The 15,330-nt window shown below is 42.4% G+C and overlaps 1 protein-coding gene across 3 annotated transcripts in view; it reads left to right on the top strand.

The window, feature by feature from the left end:
* Positions 1–15,330, top strand: part of KDM4B (lysine demethylase 4B) — a 92,628-nt gene that overhangs the window by 69,463 nt on the left and 7,835 nt on the right. For all 3 annotated transcript variants that reach the window (XM_056336256.1, XM_056336255.1, XM_056336254.1), the window contains 8 exons: positions 655–772; positions 4,034–4,212; positions 5,353–5,575; positions 8,186–8,262; positions 8,451–8,506; positions 8,991–9,099; positions 14,687–14,872; positions 15,027–15,191. In XM_056336256.1, the coding sequence (XP_056192231.1) occupies positions 655–772; positions 4,034–4,212; positions 5,353–5,575; positions 8,186–8,262; positions 8,451–8,506; positions 8,991–9,099; positions 14,687–14,872; positions 15,027–15,191 (1,113 nt within the window). The remainder of the gene's footprint in view (positions 1–654; positions 773–4,033; positions 4,213–5,352; positions 5,576–8,185; positions 8,263–8,450; positions 8,507–8,990; positions 9,100–14,686; positions 14,873–15,026; positions 15,192–15,330) is intronic.

Raw genomic sequence — 15,330 nt, 5'->3', positions numbered from 1 at the left:
GCTGTGCTGCCCTAACTACCTTCCTCTCCGCTCACTCCTGCGTAGTGTGGAATGTAGTTGGATTTCAGTCCTGATGCTGTAGCACTGCTGCTTGTGTTATGTTTGTGAACCGAAGTGTGTGGTTCTGTCAGTTCCTAGTGCAGAGTAAGTCTCTGTAACATGTTCAGCGCCTTGCACCGGAGAGGGCTGTGAGCCACTGTAATTAGGTTGCATGCAGCATTTACAGTGTTGGCTGGCGCGTGGGGCAGTGTGTACAGTACAATATAAACATGCTTGTTGTAAAACAAACTGTAATGTTCTAGTAAAACGTTTCTGGTCCTATACGCCCTGTACGTAATTTTTATGCTAGAGTTCCTAGCTGTTTATGTGATGGACCAAACTTTCCGTAAGCTAATGGAGTTGGCAGGCTTGAAGCTGTTAAAAAAACCACTGTAGTTTACCTTTACCCGACATCTTAAGAGATAGCGTTGGTTTCATCTACTCCAGTAATTGGCTTGGGAGGCTTTACTGATGGCAGCCGGAAGGCAGTGAAAAGTTTGCTGTGTAAATTCAAGTACTTTTTACGATAAGGATTCTGTCTCTGTTGTCCTGTACTCTCCTTTGTTTGCCAAGATATTTTGGGGTTCCCAGCTAGCTTGTCCTGGTTTGTTACAGACTGCTGCTTTTTCAAAAATGAAGATGGAGATAAAAAAGAGTCGTCGTCATCCACTGGGCAAACCACCAACCCGCTCCCCATTGTCAGTGGTGAAACAGGAGACCTCGAGCGATGAGGGTGAGTGCACTAGCATTAGGAATGCTTGTATATCTTCTCTGATCTGAAAAATTGCTGAAGTCATTAACATAACTAGATGGCCTGCAACTTTGTGCGTTACACTTAACTGATAGGAAATGTAGCATGTTCCCGTTTTGATAACCCAGCTGGAAACAAAATTCATCTGTGGGAGGTGTACCTTCTCACTTCCCACCCTTTTTCTCTCAAGAAAAATATTTTGCTGGATGCCACATGAGGCAGTGTTTTGGACAAAGGGAGAAAAGAGTTCGCAGAAAATAACATCCTAAAGTAAAAGCTCCGTCACACATATTGCATTAAAATGAGATCTGTTCACCTCAAAGGGCTGTGGGGGTTAGGTCTGCTGTTATGTGTCTGGGGAAAGTTAATGCAACTTTTTGGTTGGCTTTGTCATCTGTGTGAGTGGTGGAGTCCCAACTTTTCTTGGCAGAGCCAGAAATGAGAATTGGAAAGTCTCTCAGTGCTTAACTGTACATCACTGATTTTTCTTTTCCCACATTCCAGTCACTGTGAATGCCCTAACAGTCTGAACAGGGTGGGGGGGGAAGACTCCTGTTGTGTAGTATAATTTACCATTCTGGGTCTTCCCCACATTATAAAGTACTCAGAATGTAAAAAGTCCACAGTAAGAAGCTTTTGCGTGCTGGGGCAGGTGCGGGAAGGTGCAGCTGGCAGTCCCTGCTGCTTTCAAGGTACTTACAACCTTATATTCAAAAGGACATCTTTCCTGTTCATTTTCCTTCAGAGAATATATCCATTGATTTTAGAGAAACTTGGTGTAGGAAGGGGATATTCTGTACGTACATAGCTCCATTTCCTTACCAAGGGTGATGCGTTTCATGTCTTGCATATGTGTAATGTGGAGTGAAGCACAGTTCACAGGAGTGAAAGGCAGTTGAGACTAGTTATTTTCTTCTGGTGTGAGACCTTGCATCAAACTTTGTGCTGAAGGATCCTCATTAGATGGATTCTTTTCACTGTTTTGACTTGTTGGATGGTGCATGGGGACTTTGCTGGCTGACTCAGGAGCAACTTTCTGTGAAAGCTGGCATTTCTCAGGGACTGATTTGCAGCACTGTTGGGCAAAATCTGATCAAGCAGATTCTACCCTTCCCCACCAGGGAATAGAAGTAGCTCTCTGCACTCCTTAATTTTTCAAGGCTAATGTATAAGCATGATCTGCAGGTTGCAGTGAGGAAGTGTGAGCATGTAAATTAAGCAATCACATATGCTACACTAAGATTTGGTTGGGACAAATTGTTAGTCTTTTCTACTTGCTTGAAGTATAGGAGCCATCCTGAATGCTGTGTGTCACCTAGAATCCATCCCGGAATGAGTGAAGGTGGTGATAATGTGCAACAGTCACTTCCTTTTTTCTCTCAGTCTGTCACTCTGGATTACAATGCTGGTTTCATTGATTTCAGTGTATTATAAATCCTTGCCTGTCTCCTGATGTGCCTTGACTAAAATTTGGCGAAACATGTGGTTTGGGTTTTGGCTTAGGTCTTAAAATGTCATTAAAGGTGCTTGATTTCTTCGAAAGGTGAGGGTTGAGCCCTGCTTTGGAAGTAAGACATCGTGAAAGTATCAATCTATGTACCCGAGGTCACTGGCCTTTTTAAAATTTTGTCTGTGCCTTACACAGGGCCGGACACATAAGCATGTGTGGCTGAAGTTAAGACTGTGGAACACCTCCTTGTAAATCTGTTTTGTTGGAGGGCTGGCTCTGGTGTGATGCACACTGAACTGGCAGCCAGCTCCTGGCATGTGCGGTATCTTCCTTGGGGAAGGAAAGCCCAACCTGCCTGCTGGCCCGGCTGCTCCTGGTGGGCTCCCTTTCCAGGAGCATCCTGGGCGGTGTTGTGGAAAAGGCGATGGTATCGGTGATTACTGTTAGCCTTTGGATACAGAGATGAAAATAAAAAGACAGTAAGAAAAGACACTTTTTAGGAAGTAACTCTCATTTGAAGTGTGATAGAGATACAGAGATACACAGACAGCATTCATCGTGTCAGAAAAAGGATTGATTAATTAACGCAATAACGTTTCCCACGTTGTGTGGCAAACATATATCCAATTAGTTGGGGGAACCTTTGAAATCTGAGATGTAAACTTAGCCATTAGTGTTTTACTACAAGTTCCTTCTGTCCTTTCTGGTAACCTAAGAGTCCGAAAATCTGAAAAGGGAGGTAGAAGTAGGGAGGAGACTTAGGCTTGTTGAGAGCAGAACATTTAACTGTGTCTTTCCAGTAATTAACAGTGAAGCAGTGAACAGTTTGGTTTAATGTGCTGAGCTCTGGGGACAATGTTCCACGGAGATGTTTTTGAGTTCCCCTGGCCAAAGCTGTTCTTTTGGAAACTTTGCAGATTGTCAGTGCAGTGAGGGATTTACACATACCTTTGTGTGGAAAATTTCTTTAACACTTACAGTGACTCAAAAGTCCTTAACAAGGAATGGTAAGAAACTTGGACCCCCAAACTGACACAAATGGATTCTGTGGTGGTAAAATGCCAAGGGCCCTTTAAAGGTTTTGTAAAAACAAAGAATTAGCGAACTAATTAGCACAAGCAGTACCTATCAGAGCTCTGGCAGAAGCAGAGCTGGTGGTGAATGCAAATTGAAGGCTTAGTGGCTGCTTGATGGAAGTAGCTGTGAAGCAGCTGCAGAAAAGTAAAATGAAAACTTGAGCCCAGGATATCTTATCTTATGGCCAAGATTTGTGTTTGCAGAAACAGGTATGGGATATGCTTTGGCAAGGTTGGAAGTGACTTGCTGCTGACTGGTGGGAACTGGGAGCTGGCCTAACGAAACCGGTGTGAACTGCATGCGCATCTTCTGGAGAGTGCATCTCCCAGTGGGGGACAGGAAAGGGGGATTTCCTTGCACTTGCATCATGCATTTTGAACTTGTCTTCATTAGGAGGATATCTTAGGTTTCCACAGCTAGAAAGTAGAGAGAGTTAGGAAGGTTGTACATCTAGATTCTCTTCCTCCTCCTTCCTCATGGTCTGTTCTGTTAGGGCATTGGTGTGTCTGTCTTGTCTGTTTTACCATAAAGTGTAAATTATACCCAATGAAAGAAGTACTTGAGGCATACACATAAGAGGGATCGTGGATGAGTTGACCTGTTTTTACATATTGAACTTCTTGTGTTGTTGAAACGTAAGCTGTTAACCCTGTCTTGCTGCGTTTTGTCTCTGCTGACTGTCTGTTGTTTTGGGATTATTTTTTTTTCCTTTATAGAAACCTTTCCATTTTCTGGAGAGGAAGATATGAGTGACCCAGAGGCTTTGAAATCTTTACTTTCACTCCAGTGGAAGAATAAAGCACATAATTTCCCAGCTGAAAGAAAATTCAATGCCGCTGCTGCCCTGAGTGAGCCATACTGTGCTGTCTGTACCCTCTTTTACCCGTATAACCAGGTAATTCCTGATACAGCTCAGATGGACATGTCAGTGGTGGGTGCTGAGTGGGTGGCTGCTGTGTAAGTTGTGGTGCAGACCTTTGTAATACAGAAAGAAGACTCATATAAATTTGCACACCAAAGTATGTTTGCATTTGGCAGAGGCAGTGGATGGAGCCTTCTTTTGTTACCTTTCCTGACTTCGCTGGCTTTCTCAGCTTTCATTTTTTAAGTCATGTTTAAAGAGTTTTGCAGTACCAACACCATTTCGTGCAGGGGAATGTATGTTACTGGGCATGTGATTGCTCTTGTTTAGATATGGGCCAGGAGTTCTGAATATATGCAAACAAGCAACAAAAGAAAAATTTACTGAGTAAGCACATATATCAGTTTTTGGAAACTACCAATATGCTTTGGAATATGTTAGGAGCAGAAAGGCAGAATTTATCAGATTAATTAGTTATTTGCCCAGTTGTGTATGGATTTGCTCTTGCATGCTTGTAGAGCCAAATCTGGCTTTCTGTGTCCGCTAGGAATATGTACCTTAGATGCACGTATATGTGTGTTGTAAACTTCCTCTAAGAAAAGCAAAACCCACCTACCCCTTCAATAAAATCTCTTGATTTATTATACAGACTGAAAACAAAGTATCTGTTCCGATTGCCGGATGTTGTTGTGTAATGCTTGTAAGGAAAACTGAGTACACCTGGACTGTTCTAATCCATTTTTTTAAACTCTGGTCTGCTACCAGAAACCTTGAAATGCCCTTCAGGAGAAATTCTTGCAGCAAGAGTAGGGAAGGATGCCAAAAGGATGGGAGAGGGGTAGGGAAGGTCTTGCTTTTACTATTTTCCTTTTTCAGCTGCAAATGAGGAATTTAGATTTTTACAGAAGAAAATCAGGGAAAGCTTCTCATTATTCTAATACTTCTTTGAGCTTTCAGAATAAATTACAGATCTCAGTACAGGCCTACGGAGGAGAGAGGAGCAAAAGAAAGGGGTGGGGGTGTGCATGAGAAGACAGGATTTAAAGTTCATTATTTGTGCTGCATGGCATCAAGTGTTGGATGACTTTTTTTGCAAGGGTAGCACTGTGATTTTAAAGTTAAAACTCTGACCAGGGAAGAGGTGATTCCATACAATGATATTTTCTCTTTAAGTCCTTACAGATGGATAAAGAAGCTGTCCCAGTCTCAGCAGGGGAGACCACCTCTTTTGTCCACCTTTCTAAGTGCGGACAAAATACCAAGCCTCTGATCCCGGAGATGTGCTTTACCTCGAGTGGAGAAAACACGGAGCCCCTTCCTTCAAATTCATACATTGGAGAAGATGGAACCAGTCCTTTGATATCCTGTGCCAAATGCTGCCTGCAGGTTCATGCTAGTGAGTGTCTCCTTCTTCACCAAAGCGTTTTGGGTATTGAGAAACTCACATGTTAGTTTGTTTGTGGCCTGTATTTAATTTCTTTTGGCACGCTTGCTATGCCTGTCGCTTCCACTTTTTCCTTTTGTGGTACTAGTAGGCCTGTATATTCGAGTCCTCCTTGGCAGTCAGTGATCTTAAAAATATGCACAAATATCCTTTTTACTGTTTGTTTTGTTGGCTGATTCTTCTCTGTCTCACAGAGAAGACTCTTTGTTCGGTTATCTTCCATTTTTTGTAATAAAGCAGAAATCACAAAGCTGATCACACTCTTTTCGCTTGTTCAGATATTGGTCTGCTGGGTAAGGCTGTATTGTTCCTGCGTGCATCAGAGATTATGGAGTAGTTTCTGAGATATGTTATTAGTGTCTGTGTTACTGCTTGTAGTAATGGCAGTTGATTACAAAAAGCAACATATGTCTGTCTGTTTCCCTGATAGTTACGTCTAAAAGAAGATCTGATTAATCCTAGTAGAGTGTACCTTCACTGTAGATTGTACAACATCTAGTTAACATTTGCACTCATACTAGGAGATGTGACAAATTACTGTTCAGCTGTTTGATCTTGACAGATGGGAAATCTTATTTGACTTGCATCAGCTGGAATTACTTTTGTTGTTTCAATTTTATAGTCCGCAGGTCACCATGCAGCTCAGCATGACCGTCTCTTGTGGAGAACTAGAATGCAACTTTTATTTCTGTACTGAATCCACGATTTTGGTCACTTTTGGCTAATGTGAGCATGTGACGCAGAGTGAGCATGAGGATAGAGACTGCTTTCTTCACAAATTGCAGTCTCTGTAGCGATCAGAACAGAGACGCTGCATCTTGTACATCCATATGTCTTCAATAGTCCAGTCTATCAAAATAGTTTCAGTGGCCAAATTCTGTTTAGGGACGGAGGGATGCGGGCAAGATGATCTCAGACAGGGCGTAGAGAAATTTGGCTTTCTATTTTGGCTGTGCTCTGCCCTTGAGGATAGGACAGAAGTTAAATCTAGTTTGATGTAGTCCCTTGTTGTTTCCTTATTGCTGTTTGTACTTCTAGACTGTGATATCCCTTTGACTTTGCTGCAGAGAATCTATTTGCTTTTATTATAGGATTGCAGTGTTGAGGTGTATTTTGGTTAATCTGGCAGCATGCTGTAAAACCAGTTGGCAGTCTGCTTGTTATTGAGAAGTGCCCTCACCCAACTGTGCTAGTTTATGACAACAGCAAGGGCGTACAGAGAAGAAAGCTTTTGCAAAGGTTTCCGGGCTTTTAAGGTGTTGACAAAAATCTATAAGAGCGTACTTTTTTTGGTCCCCTAGGATCATCCTTATGGGACAACGCAGTGTTCTGTAAGTGTGAGCATTTCTCCCACCAGGTCCCATAGTCCAGCTGCCTGTCATCCTGCAGCAAGAAGTCAGTGCTGAAATTTCAGCCCGTTCTACACCGGTTTGTGGTCCAGCAGTATTTCAGTTAAGGCTGTCTACTTTTCTTTCAGTTTCCAGATCAGTTTTTTAGACTCAACTCCCCTGCCTGTTTTCTAGGACTAGGCTGAATCTGCTTTCTTGATTTGCTGTATGATGAAAAGAGACATCAGGTGTGGAGAAAACAGCTGTGGATCTATATTATTGACTTTTTTTTGACATAATGTTTATCTGGTTAAGTGGATGATTTTTATAAATCAGGTTATTGTGGCAATCTCAGTGCTTTCTGAGTAACTTCTAAGTTTAATTCAGTAATTTGAGACTGTCATGCCCACTGGAAATTTTAGGTTCAGTTTTGTTAGGATAGGCAAAAGCCATGGGATGAGCTTTGTGTTAGTTAGGATGCTGGCCAGCAATCTGCAATATGTTTAATTCTCTGCTTGCTTGGCAAGCTTGCGGGAATCTGGTAGATACACTTTTTTAAAACTGTTTCTGTGTCTTTTCCCTGTTGTCTTTGATGGCAAACCTCAGTGCCTCTTACTTTTTTGTTTTAATTTCTAATTTTAAGGGCTTTTTTGGTCTTATTTCCCTGTCTTTATAATGGGTGTAGTACCATTTTACTATTCTGGTGCTGCAGGAGAAGTAGGTAGGAGGATTTGGTGCTAAAATTGAATGTTTCTAACACTTTGTATAACGAGATATTAGTATTAGTTTAAATACTGTTAAGTATGTGAAATACATGCATTTGATTTCCGTGCAATGTACTGTGTTTGTCCTTCCTCATACCACTTAGCAAAGATGACTGCTTTAATCATGCTAAAATGCAGTGGGTTTAACTGGTTTGATAACGTGAATGCATTCCAGTAGTAGCACCATCACTTTTGAGCCCAGTTCTTGCCTGAAGGATCAAAGTACTGCTATTGTAGTCCTTACAAAAGAGGAAAAAAAAGAAAATGTTGAGGGTTACCTGTGGGGGGGGGGTTTGTTTGGTTTGGTTTTAGACGTGCTGGTCCCAAATTCTCCCCCACTTCCCAAAGATGTCTTTGCTTATGACTTTTGTCTAGACCTGTTTTCAGAGATGTTTCTGAACTGAAAAGTCAACAAGTCAATACTGTAGATGTTAGAATAACTCTGAAAAATATAACCTTATTTCTTTCAGGCTGTTATGGAATACGTCCAGACTTGGTGAATGAAAGTTGGTCTTGCTCACGGTGCTCAGCCAACGCATGGGCAGCGGTAAGCATCTGCTCTTCTGGAGACAAAAGAAAACTTCGTGCAGGAATTAATTAGATACTTCAACGGAGATGGGTGGTGGGATGGTACAATTGGCCTTGGCATTCCAGATGTGGTTAGTCATTTTTTGGGAAAGATAGGCTGCCTAGCAGAGGTTTTTGTTCGGTTCTGAAGGAGTTTCATTCCTACAGGAATGCTGCCTGTGTAATCTCAGGGGAGGAGCTCTTCAGATGACCACTGATGGACGGTAAGTGGTGTTTTTTAGTATTTTTTCCTACCATACTGTATTTGATCTCCTAGTGTTGTGAATTTGGTCCTGATGCTCAGTGTAGCACCTAGTTTTGGCATTACAGAGGTCACTGCTAATTGCTGACTTGGCTGTCTGAGCTTGGGTAACTGTGCTGTCTTACACTGGGCACCAGGCTTCTCAACAGCAGAGGTAACGTGGCTCTGACTGCTTGCTGAGTTTGGTTATTTCTTCGAGAAAAGTCTTTTCAGGGAATGTTTAGTAACATGCAAGATCAGATGCACAAGAAGGTTGATCCCTGTTGTTTCAGAGACATTTGCCTTGTGCGACCATGATTGTTAATGAGTTGGTAATGTTGCCCAGGCTGCCTACCACCATAAATATGCCTTGATACTGAGGGAGTCAGAGAAATGTTAACAGCCCTCTTGAGTATTTGAATTAAATAATGGTAGACTCAGATTTGTCTCTTCACTTTTTTTCCCAGGTGGGTCCATGTAATCTGTGCTATTGCTGTCCCCGAAGCCCGTTTTCTCAATGTAATAGAGCGTCATCCTGTGGATATCAGCGCTATTCCAGAGCAGAGATGGAAACTGGTACGTGTCTTTTACCTGTAGAGAGTGAAAACAAGAGCGGAAAAAAAGAAAAAGACTTAAGCTAGACAGAACATTGTGGGATCATAAAGTAGCTGAGACTGGAGGTGGTGTTCTCATTCTTAGTTCCAACAAATGCTGTAGGAAGCTGTATCATTTGGATTTCTTCTGAGGTACTGTCTCAGTGCTCTGACACACAAGTTGTGATGACCAGATCTGCCTTTACTCTAGGAGTGTGCTCCTACCCTGGGCAGAGCCTAGGACGCATACCCACCTGGCAATCGGGTCTAAACTACCTAAAAACTTCATTTACCGAAAGTGCTGCATAGCAGAAGCGTGAAGGGATGTGGTCACTAGAAAGGAGCTGACATGCTGCTGACTTGTTCATCTGTAATTTATTCATCTTTCTTTACAACATTCCTCTTTTTCTTGTCAAGAAATCTCTTTCAGAAAATAATAAACATTTCTTTGTGACCATGACTCTGAGGTGAGGGACTGCAAAGATTTTAATAAAAGTCCAGCTACAACTTGTTATTTAGTTGCATAGCCTCATCTGAGGGATTAGTAAATGGATGATTCGTTAGCTCAGAGCAATTAATCTTAATGTTAGTTAATGCCCTGTCATTATAGTGTGCTATTGCAAAATAAATGGTGCTTTTGCTGCGCTTTTTTTTTCCATACAGAAATCAGCTGGGCGACATTTGGGAGTGTGGTACGGGGGAAGGTGATGTAGCAGTGATACGTTGGTTAGCACTGATGTATTTGTTAACGCACAGCTATTTAGTGCGCACAGCCCAGCCAGGGCCTGGCTGAGAGATTAGGAAGAATCTCTGTCTGCTTCCAGAGTTATTTCTCTATTGTGCAAATGGGTTTTGTACACAAATGTGAATGTAAAAAGCATTCATTATTCAGGCGGAGTGATGGAGCGGTGTGATGTGAGAGTGATAAATCTTGCAGCAGTGGTTCTTTATGGATCATCTGACATTTCCAGCATGCATCCTCTTCATTACCAGCACTTGTAACGATGAACTAAAAATCCTTTTACACAAGACTCACTTGTATTGCTTAATGGAGCCTCACAAGGAAACATGACTTAATTCTTTAACTCTTCGATGGTTGCCTTACAGTCCTATAGAGCCAGGGCAGTATTAATTTACGTAAAACCCTGTTGCTTCGTTCTGCGCCGAATACCGTCCAAAGCCTCTGTGCAGACCTACTACACATCTTCCTGTTTCATTCCTGAATTAAAGTTTCATAGCTTTGTTGATTTCTTCAGCATTGTATTCCGTTTGCACCTCATGTTTTCTTTATGTCTCAGGAAAGATAGAGAATTTTTGTATTAAGTACTTGGACTTACACAGTCCAATGATGTGCTTCCTTAGGCTGAAGTTAGCCAGGTTGGAAGCTCAGTTCTTTCCAAAGCCTGGCCTTAAGCCCTTCCCTTGGAAAGTGTTAGCGTGGGTGGTGCTGCACACTGCTTCGTCATAATTGGAGTAACTTTCCTAGAGGTGCAATGCTGTTTGATTTCTGCCAGGATCTGTGCCGCCTCTGCCAGTAGGGCACGTTGGCTAGTCCAGGTGGCTTTGGACACAGCTCCAGGTCTTGGTCCTGAGTTTCTGTCAGCACGCCAGCATGATCCCTCTGTAAAACAGACCAGCTGTTAGGATGTAAGAAGTAGGCTTTCAGCCTCACTACTCTATGCTCAAGAATGTCATCATGTAAGTACTGTTGTATTTAGACTGATTAGTGAAAAATTCTTCTCCTCTGTGTTACTTTGAGCACCATGACGGTATGTATACATGCACCATCAGTGTCTGTTGAAAACAGTTTGTTGGCATTGTCCCCATGTACAGTGAGTGACACATTATGAGTGTTGTTTCCTACAGGAAAGAAAGAAGTAAATTATCTTGTGCTAAAATGGAAATGGGTTTTAGAGTTATGAACTAGGTAAGGATTAAAAAAAGGTCATTTGGGTAGCAGGATGTAAAGGCAGTGGTGGTCGTTGTAGCACCATTGGTACGAGAAGTACAAAGGAAATTTAAACTGGATGAGGGGGTGCAGAGAAACACACTCGTGAGCTATCGTGGAGAGTTGTAGGATCCTTTATAGGAAGTTGCAGCACATGAGGAGTCAGTGGAGGACTTGCTGTGTTTTGGAGGTGTGCAGCTGCGATTAGGAAGATAAACTGAATCCGAGTAAAAGGTGGTGGTGTTGGATCTGATGACTTTGGTAATGGTGGAGTTGATGTGGTACTAGATAAAATTGGAGATGGCCTTTTGCTGAAAAAGGAAAGAAGGAATGATGTGAAAGCTGAGGACAGTTGAAGTGAATGGATTAAGATAACGGAGGAAAGAGGGGGGTAGGGGTTATCTGTGATTATTTTTTTATTTTTTAATATATTTTTGTATTGTTTTAAGTTACTGTGAGAGGGCTGAGGTGGCAAGGAGTTACAGCGATCTGTTTAAAGGTATATTTTGTTCTTTGAGATGCACGAGCCCTCCCCTTTCAGGCACAGACTTTTCAGTGCATTTGTAGGCATCACATCATTTTAAAGAATGCAGTTTGCATGCTTCCTGATTAATGGTGTATTACGGGCCTCTGTGCGTAAATTATTTATGACGTGGAAATTTGGAATAATTAGCTGTCATTCCTCAGTGGAGTAAATGAATTGCAGTGTTCATCATGCAGGAGACAGCCTATTTCTTACTCTTAGCTATGACCCGACTCTCTGGTGTGCATTTATTCTGCAGATTTTTCTCCTGTGCTTTGCACCTTCTCTCTCCCTGCTACCTCCCCTCCCACAGAAAATGTCTTTAAATCTAAATATGCTGCTTTACTGCAGCACTTGGTACCACTGCTTCTGTCCATCCCATCTCCCATGCTTCCAGGTCTGCGTTTTCACCCTTTCCACCACCCTCTACATTTCAGTCTCATTCTAGCTCATGTTTTTCTTTCATCTTTTTGATCGTATTTCCTCTGAATATTCCATTAGTGTAGCTCTTTTGCCTGTCGTAAGAAGTTTGTCTTGCTGCTGGGGTGTCATTAGGTGCATGCTAATCCTTCTGGCTGGGAAGAACCCTGTTTACATCAATAAGGCAGATCCTGATATGGGAGGGTTAATGCTCCCCTGAGAGGCAGGACTGAGCAAGCTGTATATCAGCAGGTGTCCCTGCTGGTGGGAGAATTAGGTATTGACAGTTTAATAATGAGATCTCATTGCTATTGACTTGCTTTCAGCGCCGTGTTCCTGCTGTGCACTTTGCTGTGGTGCTTATCTAGCTTTGGAACATGGTTTACAGAGCGATAAAGGCATAGCTTATTAAATACTAAACCCCACGTTCTGGCAGCACTGAGGCTCTGGCTTTGAATTTCCTGGCTTTTGTTAGTTTAAGCAAAAAGGCCAAATTAATCTTTGGTGTAAACATACTGACTTCAGTTAATTCACAGGAAGTGAAATTGACTGATTTCATATACATGTGGGGCAGACCCTGGTTAGGAGGGGTGGTGTTGCGCAGAAATAGTGAAGAACGTGTCTCCCTTTTGCACGTTTTGCTTTCAAGGAAGAGAAATACTTTTTGGAGAAGGGCTGGTCTTTTATTTGTCTTGGCAACACATTGTAGCTAGCACAGTGGGGCCCTGCCTCTTAGCTATGATAACACAAATAAAACCTAACATTGAAATGTGGCAATTCTTTTTTTGCATTTACTGGATAGTTTATAATATGGTACACCTCTTCGTATTTTTGCGGGTACGCTTTTAAAATCGCCCCACATCTAGAAGCAGAGTGAATTTATACTTCTGGGGGTTGTGTTGGCTTATTGTGTGATCTTATGCAGCTTATGTTGCGTTTCTAGTCCCGTGGGATGGAGTAATTTATACGGATCTGAAAATTTAGGTCATGTGTTCTGTGATGTTACGTACTTTTGAGCAGCGTTTTAATGGGAGTGAGGTAAATGAGAGGCCCTGAAGAGTGAGCGAGGGGAGGAAAGGCTCTGTTTAACATCAGATGCTGTAGAGGGAAGAAGAATCTGTCATTCGTGTGTTGTAGCATATTTGCAGGACATATGTGTTTAGAGGATGGATGGATTGGGAAGGGGCAGTGGCTGGAGTGAGCTGGTTGGTGTGCGTTGGAGGCGGTCATCTGGAAATGGGCACTAAAAATTACTGCTTTCCTCTGGCCCTCCTTATACGTGGAAATTATTTCTTTCTAATAAATAAATTACATAGCTGTATAGTCATTCATGAGCATATAAGAATCTCTCAGGATTTTATTTATGTGAGCTGTTCATGCTAACAAATAAAATGCATGTTCGTCTCGTGTGTGATATTAATTTTCCCCTGATTTGCCTTGTCCAAGCCTCGGATAAGGTAAAGATGCTGCCATCAATCAGTGACAGATTCCCTAGACTTAAGACGTTAAAAGCTGAAATGGTGTTTCCAAATAGTTCCCTGGAAACATTATGCAAGAATCCAACTTGCACAATTTCTTTCTTTTTCTCTTTTCTAATTCCTTCAGATTTTTATTCCCAAAATCTGGTCTTCTGTATTTCTGAGGGGCTGGAAACAAGACTTTGGTGCTGTTAGGGAATGAGGAGATGTCTCTCGTTTCCCACTGACACCTAAAGCTTGCTGCCAAGTCTACAGTGCCATAAGGCTTATGATTTTTAGCTTTGAAAAAATTTAGATTTCTTTCTTTAAAGTAGTCACACATCTTAAGTTGATGACCTACCTTTCCCCCTAAGTGCTGCCTGATTAGAGCAGCCTAATAACTGGGTCTGCTTTGCAGACAGTGAGTTTTAAAAAATACTGAAAGATTTCATACCTCTTTTTCCCCTGTAATTCTGGTGTCTGGTACAATGTTTGTATTTCTTTTGTTTGAAAAACAGTGACTGAATGATCTAAAATAGCTAATCTGGCATGGATACCAATAAAAAAGTTACGGTTGATATGTTTACGCGTGTGAAATAAACATGCAATATCTTTGTTCCGCTGTATAAAATTATATTCTATTAGATCTAATAGGTATAATGTTCCATTAAATATAATAGAACAAATTATTGCACAGTTATTCTGTGTTCTGTTCCTTCAAAAAATGAAAACGTTATTTTCTATCAGTGTAGCTGTGAAGATCCAGCTGCCGTTTGAATTAACGCAGGTACGTTTTGTGTACCTAAGGAGGATGAGTACTGAGCTGCAGCAGTTCTCTGCTGTCAGGGGTGCCTGTGTGCCTGCTGCGCCCTCCCTTCCCCTCGGCCCTCCCGCCGACAGGCTCAGCCTGGATTTCGGGCTGCTCCGCTGTCCAGTGTGGTGCCGGAGCGCTGACCTCCTGGCCACGTTTGAGGGAATGAGAAGTTGGTATCTGCTGGAGTTTCTTGGCTTATGAGTGACTGTAGGCAAGTGTATGCAGGCAATTCTGGAAGCGTTGGACTTGACCTCTCAGCGGCAAACATCACTGTTTGTGGCTGTGGCTTCTGGGCCCCAGACACGAACGATACAGACTTCTCTACCACGTCACGTAACACGGTGCCCTACGACAGGCGTTAAGCTGCTGTCAGCTGCCCACGTAACACTGACCTGTGTTTCTTTTCAGAAATGCGTGTACTGTCGGAAACGGATGAAGAAAGTGTCTGGTGCCTGCATCCAGTGCTCCTATGAGCACTGCTCCACGTCCTTCCACGTGACCTGCGCACACGCAGCCGGCGTGCCCATGGAGCCAGATGACTGGCCCTATGTTGTGTCCATCACTTGCTTCAAACACAAAGCAGCTAACCAGAATGTACGTGTCTTGGGTTTGGGTTGGGGTTTTTTGGTTTAGTTTGGTTTGTTATTTGGTGGCGGGTTTTTTTGTAGAGCAGTCTGTCTGCGCCTATATTTTCGATGCAGCTTTTATGGTTGAAAATTACAGGTTATTCCCCTTTCTCTATGCACAGATTCAGTTTCGAAGGGAAGTGACCCTTGGACAGACCGTGATCACAAAGAACCGGAATGGACTCTACTACAGATGTAAAGTTATTGGCATGACAACACAGACTTTCTATGAAGTGAACTTTGACGATGGCTCATACAGTGACAACGTGTACCCAGAAAGCATTATTGTAAGCAGCCCTCTGTGGAGACTGTTACCCTTACAGATCAGCGCAGTGTCATGCATGCATTCCTCTTCTGTGCGCTTTGGGGTGGGGCAGCAAAGTAAAACTTAGAAGTTGCTGCTTGCATAGAAAAGCTCATGCTGCT

Source organism: Falco biarmicus, chromosome 4 (genome assembly GCF_023638135.1).
Source record: "Falco biarmicus isolate bFalBia1 chromosome 4, bFalBia1.pri, whole genome shotgun sequence".
Lineage (NCBI taxonomy): Eukaryota > Metazoa > Chordata > Aves > Falconiformes > Falconidae > Falco > Falco biarmicus.
The sequence above is the reverse complement of the archived record's forward strand: the minus strand, read 5'-3'. Positions and strand labels throughout refer to the sequence as shown.